The sequence below is a fragment of the Sphaeramia orbicularis genome, chromosome 17 (assembly GCF_902148855.1).
Source record: "Sphaeramia orbicularis chromosome 17, fSphaOr1.1, whole genome shotgun sequence".
NCBI lineage: Eukaryota > Metazoa > Chordata > Actinopteri > Kurtiformes > Apogonidae > Sphaeramia > Sphaeramia orbicularis.
Window position 1 is genome coordinate 56,104,095 of NC_043973.1, and position 7,566 is coordinate 56,111,660.

The 7,566-nt window shown below is 42.6% G+C and overlaps 1 protein-coding gene across 1 annotated transcript in view; it reads right to left on the reverse strand.

Annotated features, from left to right (window-relative positions):
* The window catches only part of lamc1 (laminin, gamma 1), a 76,193-nt gene extending 72,245 nt beyond the window's left edge, over positions 1–3,948 (reverse strand). The window contains exon 1 of the mRNA XM_030160694.1: positions 3,242–3,948. Within this exon, the coding sequence (XP_030016554.1) occupies positions 3,242–3,641 (400 nt within the window). The 5' untranslated portion in view covers positions 3,642–3,948. The remainder of the gene's footprint in view (positions 1–3,241) is intronic.
* Positions 3,949–7,566: the final 3,618 nt, after the last annotated feature.

Consider the following 7,566-nt stretch of genomic DNA (forward strand, 5'->3'; position numbering starts at 1 on the left):
CTGTAATGTCTGTAAAACAGAATTTCAGTTTGAACACAGACAAACAATGAGTGTAAAACTGAAGCACTGTGGTACTTAGGGCTGTGTATTGACCAGAATCTGGCAACCAGTACAAATCACAATACTAGGATCATGATACAATATATCATGATAGATCATGATACTGTTAAAGAGGCTATTTTTTGTTTGTTTCTGTTTTTTTAAATGATCATTTCCTTGAAGAACTGAATTACACCAGAAATAGGTCATGAGGGCCCGAGCGTTAAAGCTGCACTTAAGCTGTACGTCCTGAATCCGACCCTGAACGCAGCGTTTCCAGACGGTCTGAGTCCCTTCTGATCCACATCGGACCCTTTTCCACCACAGGAACTTCAACTTTACCCTGGATTTAGAAAAACCTCAGAGCATTTCCATCCAAAGTACAAACAAGCAGAAAACTTTCCCTGATACAAGTTCCTAGTAGGGGGCAGGACTTTTCACATTCCTGGAATTCTTGGGGGCGGGGCTATGAATTGAAGAATCAGGTCTCCGTCGGAGTCGAGTCCTGACTGAACCGAGTCAACCGCCTGTTCGGTGTGAACGCGGACTTTTGACTCGACTCGTCCGAGGACGTGTTTAAGGTCCAGTTACTGTCGGACGCAGACGATGTTCTAGTGTTTTTATGGGTTCCTCTGAACTGGGTCACACGCGCAGATGTCAAATCACGGGCTGATCCTGGAAAAGCAGATGAAAGTGTGTCCGTCTGCAGGTTTCCTTCCTTCCTTCCCTCCTTCACCCGTCCAGACTTGTCCTCCTCTCACCGCACACACACATTCAACACATGCTTTCATCCACTGTCGTCCCTGGGTTTGTTTCTGCTCCGTTTGTTCAACATTCAGACTAAATATTTGTTTCCTTCTAAACACGAGCAATGGCCAAGACTTCGACAGGAAGCAGAGGCTTCAGATTCAAGTCCAGACGCTCGGAGGCGCTCTTAAATACAACACAAACACAGAGGATGACTTCCTGAACAGATGACAAACATTCAGAACCTCAGCCCAGACAAGCCGACCAGAAACGCAAACGCTGAAGGAAATGTGTGGTTCCACATCAGCGTGCATTCGACTGCGACTCACAGGTTGTGTTTGTGATGCGACTAGGGATGTAATGACATGAAAACTTCATATCACGTTTATTGAAACTAAAATTATCACAGTTATCATTATTATCATGGTATTGTTGAAATGTGCTCAAAAATAATGTTCAAAAAGTACTTAAACACATTAAATAATTTAACCAAGTTGTATTTTGAAAAGAAAAAAAACAAACAGAAAAACAAATAAAATAATAGGCACAATGAACTTTCTGTATCAGAAACATTCAAATATTAACATGTAAACATCAAACATACAAATGTGCATTAAAGATGGAACCTTATGGCCATTGTTTGACCATTTTCCAGATCAAGTTTGAGTTGTTTTAGTTTCTTTCTCATAGATAAATAGTCTCTCTCTCTCACTCTCGCTTTCAAAGCGCGGTAACTGAACATGGTTATCATGATAATTACAATTTAAACCATAATATTAACCGTCAGGAATTTTAAGTTTATCGTTATACCGATAAACGCTACATCCCTAGATGCGACTCTGATGGGATTTTAATGCCAGGACTACATTACCCACAATTCCACAGGTTTGTCCAATGAATTGGATCTAATCCAGTTTAATGAAGCCTGGGCTCTGAAAACGCTTCAACTCTTTGACACAAAAAGGCAGAAAGTCTTAAAGAAAAATAATGACAAACAGGAAATAACGTCCGAGTCGGTGCGTCCCTACCCAGAACCCCCAAACATTACCATAGCAACAAGTCCAGCTTCATTCCAGTTACCTGGATCGAGGCCGATAACCCCAAAGATGAAGACCTGATTGCAACTGCAGATCAATTTTACAATCATGACACTAAGGATAATGTTTGGCTTTTACGAAAAAACACAATCACCTGAAGGCATCACGAAGATCAACCTTTGGGGGGGGGGGGGGGGTTTCATGAACCCTGGAGAAACTAAAAACCTGACCCCAGTCCTTCAAGACCAGTTGAGCCTCAGACCAGATCAAAGGGCAGTGAACGCAGCCCGGAGCCACAGAAAAGGCAGCGTGTCATTGAATGCAGCGCTCCTCAGTTCAGTACCTGAGGCTCCAGCAGCAGCATGACTGAACCCCTCAGGAATGTGAGCAGGAGGCCGCCGCAGACAGTGAACGCCTCATCAGGAGCCCAGAGCCACCTTTAAACCAGGAACCCGAAGATGATGCACATTCACAGACTGGTCTGGACCCCCTAGACCAGAGACTGGGTTGATGTGGATCATTCCTGGCCCAGTTCCATGGTTTCTTACCGCTTCCTCCTCCACTCACCAATACTTTTGACTTCTCTTTCACGTTTACATTAAATGTCACGTTGGAGAACATTCCAACACTGTAGGGAGTCAGCTGTCTGCCCCCCCCCAAACAACTGAATCCACAACCACAACCTCTGTGATGCGTTTAGGGCCAACAGGACACCAGACTGTTACTTCACACCTTCATTGTTTGTCACACAAACACTGGAAATCACAAACCAAAGACAGGGGGGGTTCAGGTGCTGGGGAGAACAACCCTACGGTCAGGTCAGAAAATAGCTGCAACCCCCCAACAGCAGAACATCTACCACTACTGGTGGTAGATGCAGGCACACACTACCCCCAACAATGACAACTATGCCCCCCGACCCCACGCCCCACAAAGATAACACCAGGCTGAAAACACACTCCACTGTTTCTCCTCATCAAACAGATTCTGATGAACTTCTACCACCAGTGGAACATCTACCACCAGTAGAACATCTACCACCAGTAGAACATCTACCATCAGTGGAACATCTACCACTAATGGAACATCTACCACCAGTAGAACATCTACCACCAGTAGAACATCTACCACTAGTGGAACATCTACCACTAGTGGAACATCTACCACCAGCAGAACATCTACCACCAGTAGAACATGTTCCTGCTTTAGAACACACACATCCAAACCCTCTGACATGTTCTACAGTTCAACACCAGCGGATCTGGAGAACCGGGATTTAACAACACAGACTAATCAGCTGGAAGCCCCAGTCCAGACCGGATCCTGACCGGATCCTGCTGGTCTAAACCTGGGTCCAGACACAGAAGCTGCAGGACAAACACGCGCCTTTCCCGGGGGGACCGGGAACCGGCTCTTACCGAGGTGGAGGGTCAGGTTGATGGAGTTGGGGTACTGGATCCCCGCCAGCATGGTCTGGCTCTGCCACCAGGTGGTGTCCTGCTGGTTGTTGTAGTCCGTCAGGTACACGGCGCTGTGGTGGTTCCGCGGGTCCCGTCCGTCGCAGATGTGGCAGGACTTGGTGACCCCGGTGGCGCCGGTCTGGACGCAGTACTCCTCGGGCGGAGAGCCGCAGGTGTTGGTCGCCACCACGGTCACGTTGAAGGCGGCGTTGACGAACTCGGGCATGCACCGCTGCGCGGAGCCCCGCTCGTCCGCGCACTCGTCCATGGCCGCGCGGACCGGGGTCAGCGGCGGCAGCAGCAGCAGCGGCGGCAGCAGCCACAGCCAGGCCGCCGCGGAGCGCATCACACTGGGCATGCCGGTCCCTCTGCTGGTCCCTCTGCTTCCGTCCTCTTCCCACTTCGCCGCCGAGTCTTCGACACTAACTCTGCCGAACTTTGTCCGAAGTCTGCGCTCAGTTCCCGGTCACCGACGGAGTCAAACGGATCCGACTGTCCCGTGCGAACATGCGGCGCCGGTGTGCGTCCGCGGCGCGTGCAGAGCCTGTTGCCCCGGTCCGGTCCTGGTCCTGGTCCTGTTCTGGAGTATGTCGGGCCTCAGCTCTTTGTGTCCACCGCCATGGAGAAACTCCAGCAGGAAAAGACGAGACCTCCGACTACACCCAGTCCGGCACTGCGCATGCGCCAGGCGCAGAGGACACTGCGGCCACTTCCGCGTCAAAACTTTCACCAAAGTGCGCAAACCCAGACCCGGTCCGGATTAAAGCGGTCCGGGAGCCACAGGGGCCCCGAACGCGCATCTGGACGGTTTTCTGAAAACGGATATTCAAAAGAAAAAAAAAACAGACTTTATCAAATCAGCTGTGTGTTTGTATTTTGAAGGCTGAACTGATGAAAAGCACCTCCTTTGCACAGTTAGGATTCCTGTGGTCTGGAAAAGAATGAGGAGAAAACAACAGAAAGTCAAATACACTTAAATGATAAAAGATAAATAAAATAAATAAATGTTAAAAAAAAAGTTGAAGTCTCAGTGGAAGAACTTTAAAGCTGAACTTAGATTCTCTGATGAAAACTGTGTTTTTACCTGAAAAGAAGAAAATGCAAGCTGTTTTTAACAGAACATTTAGTTTGTTTGTTTGTTTTAATTTTAAAACGTCCTCATCATCACTGTTTTATGCATAAAGTGTTCAAGGTTTGAATCTGTTTTGTAAAGTAATATAAGAATAATTTCACAAAGTAAAACCAAACATTTAGAGTAAAATCTGAACCTTAAACAACAGGAATGAAAAAAACAGTAAATGGGACTAAACTGAACCTCCAGTCAAACTGTTCATTTAAGGTGTTAATGACAAAGAGTTTGAGTTGAAACAAAGTGTTTTAACTTCAAGAAGAAAAAAAAACAGAAATGTTTTTAGTTACAATAAAAACTTACATCAAGTTCACTTTAATGAATTTGTCTTTTTTTGTGGTAAATGAATAAAAGTACAAATCTGTGAAACTGAACAAAAACCAGACCTGAAATCAGAGAGAAATTCACTTCATTATGTCAAATCCAGCATTTAGACAAACACTAAAACCACTCAAATGCAGCAGACAAAATAAATAAACAATTCAGAACAAACTGAAGTGAGAAAAATTAAGGAACATGAAGTGGTTTATTCTCATTCATCTGAGCGCATCCAGACACAGTTTGACTGTAAAAGCTCAGTTTGTTCTGAAAAACTTCAGTGGTTTTGGTTTAATGAATGTGCATTTGGAGGCAGGTTTGAGTCTGTTTCTGATCCTTTATTCATGTGTGTTTCAGGTTTAATTCAGATATGATCCGGTTCAATTGTTAATGTCACTGATTGATCATCCTTGTGTTTCTGTGAATTTTTCTCTATTTGTGGATGAAAAATGGATGAAAAACATTTAATATCATCAGTTTGTTCCTGAGTAGAAACATGAGGACATGAATCCAGGGAACAGGGATCTGTACGTTCACAAACAGCTAGACATTTATTTATGTGTGTGTATACATACTGTGTGTGTACATATTATATATATATATATATATATATATATATATATATATATATATATTTTACACACACATGCACACACTCTGTGTCCGACAGTCTGTGGACCCACTGAATTCAGGTGTTTCTGTTCTAACGGGTCTGGGATCCAAAACAATAAGGACTAATGTCAATATAGAGTTTATATTATGGGATAGATATCAGTGCATTGGTTCATTTGGGTTCAATTCTTCTCTTTGTTTCTAAAATGACTCACAGATGGTTTGGACTGAATTTATATCAACACTGATTTTAGTTTTTTTTCTCCCTGACTCTGATTTTCAATGTTCTTCCTCTAAATGTCTTTAATATTTTTCCTGCTCTGACTGTAAATAATAATTTCCATTTATTGTCATCATATCTGACTGAGGAAGAAAAACCTACCATTAAACTACAGTGAAATACTGATGTTTCTAAACTCTATGGACATAAATATGTGGACACATCATGTCTCCAGCTGTCAGATGTCCTGTTCAGGAGGATCAGACACAAACAGCAATATTTCACTAAAGTTTAATTTCCTTAAAGGATCTGAAATGACTAGGTCTTGGATCCTGGGTGTTCCAAGTCAGTGAGTAAATGAGTAAAAAAAGACCAAAATAATCAACAAAATGAACAAAATAATCAACAAAAGGACCAAAATAATCAACAATGAACAAAATAATCAACAAAATGAGTAAAAAACAAAACAAAATAAGCAACATAATCAACAAAATAATCAACAAAATGAGTAAAAAAAATTACCAAAATAAGCAACAAAATGATAAAATAATCAACAAAATGAGTAAAAAAAGACCAAAATAATCAACAAAATGAACAAAATAATCAACAATGAAAAAATTATCAACAAAATGAGTAAAAAAGACCAAAATAAGCAACAAAATGAACAAAATAATCACCAAAATGAGTAAAAAAAAAAGACCAAAATAATCAACAAATATCCACGACTCTGATTTTCAGTGTTCTTCCTCTAAATGTCTCTAATATTTTTCCTGCTCTGACTGAATAATAATTTCCATCTACTGTTGTCACATCTGACTGAGGAAGAAAAACCTACCATTAAACTACAGGGAAATATTGGTGTTTTTCTTTGTTAAATGCTCTTCAACAGGACATGTGACAGTTGGACTAGGACTGAACCAGTGTGTGTGGGTGAACTGGTCAATGCGGTGGCGCCTCCTGGTGGTGTTTCAGTCAAACAGTAAAAACCTATGATCGTAGCTCATTCATTATCCTGCTGAAGCTTTGAGGAGGTTCAGAGAAGGTGAATACGAGTCTATATATGCAGCAGATTGGACTTATGAACACACACACATACCGGATGTTTTAGACTGACTTTATCTAAGTTTCATTTCATTTGTGTGAAATGTCACTAATAGTATTCTCAGTATTTTTCTATTTTGCATCATTCTCAGATTTACAGATACACAGTGGTGACTTATCAGTAGAGGGCGCTAGGGCACCGCCCACCTGTCTGACATGAAGAAGACGACGACAGGAATCACATCAATAAATTTACAAAAACATGAATATTTAAATGAAGGCACTCCACATGACCCCAGCCATGTGTACTGTGTCTAATGTGCTTCCCAGTGGAGTTTAAACATGTTTGGGTGGTTTACGGAACAGTCAGGTCACCTGTTTCCTGTTTGGGGCCAAATCTGTGCCCAAGCCCCGCCCACAGAAACTTTAAGCCCCACCCACAGGAGGACACGTCACATCAGACATGTAGGGGAAGCCATGGCCTAGGTGGCTGGAGAGTCAGCTTGTGACTGAAAGGTCGCTGGTTCAATTCCCTGGACTGGAGGAGAGTTGTTGGCTGATGTGCCCTTGAGCAAGGCACTAAACCTCGCCCATTTGCTCCCTGGGCACCTAATATGGTGAGAACACTGTTCCTGACATGCAGTGTGTGATGCATGGTCTAATGATGGGTCAAAGACACATTTGGTGTGTGAACCCACAGACAAAAACTTAAATTGTATTCTACTCTACTGTATTGCATTCTATTTTACTGTATTCTACTTCATTCTACAGGGTGTCCCATAAGTCTCCATACACAGGAAAAATAAACGTTTCTTGACATAAACCATTTTTATTTATATAACATGCTCTATATGACTGCTATTTTGTTGGGAACACATTTCAATGCATGTCTGCTGAAGAACTATAAAGAAGAAATATAAAGAAATACATGTTAGAACCATAAGTATTATGTCTCCTATGTAT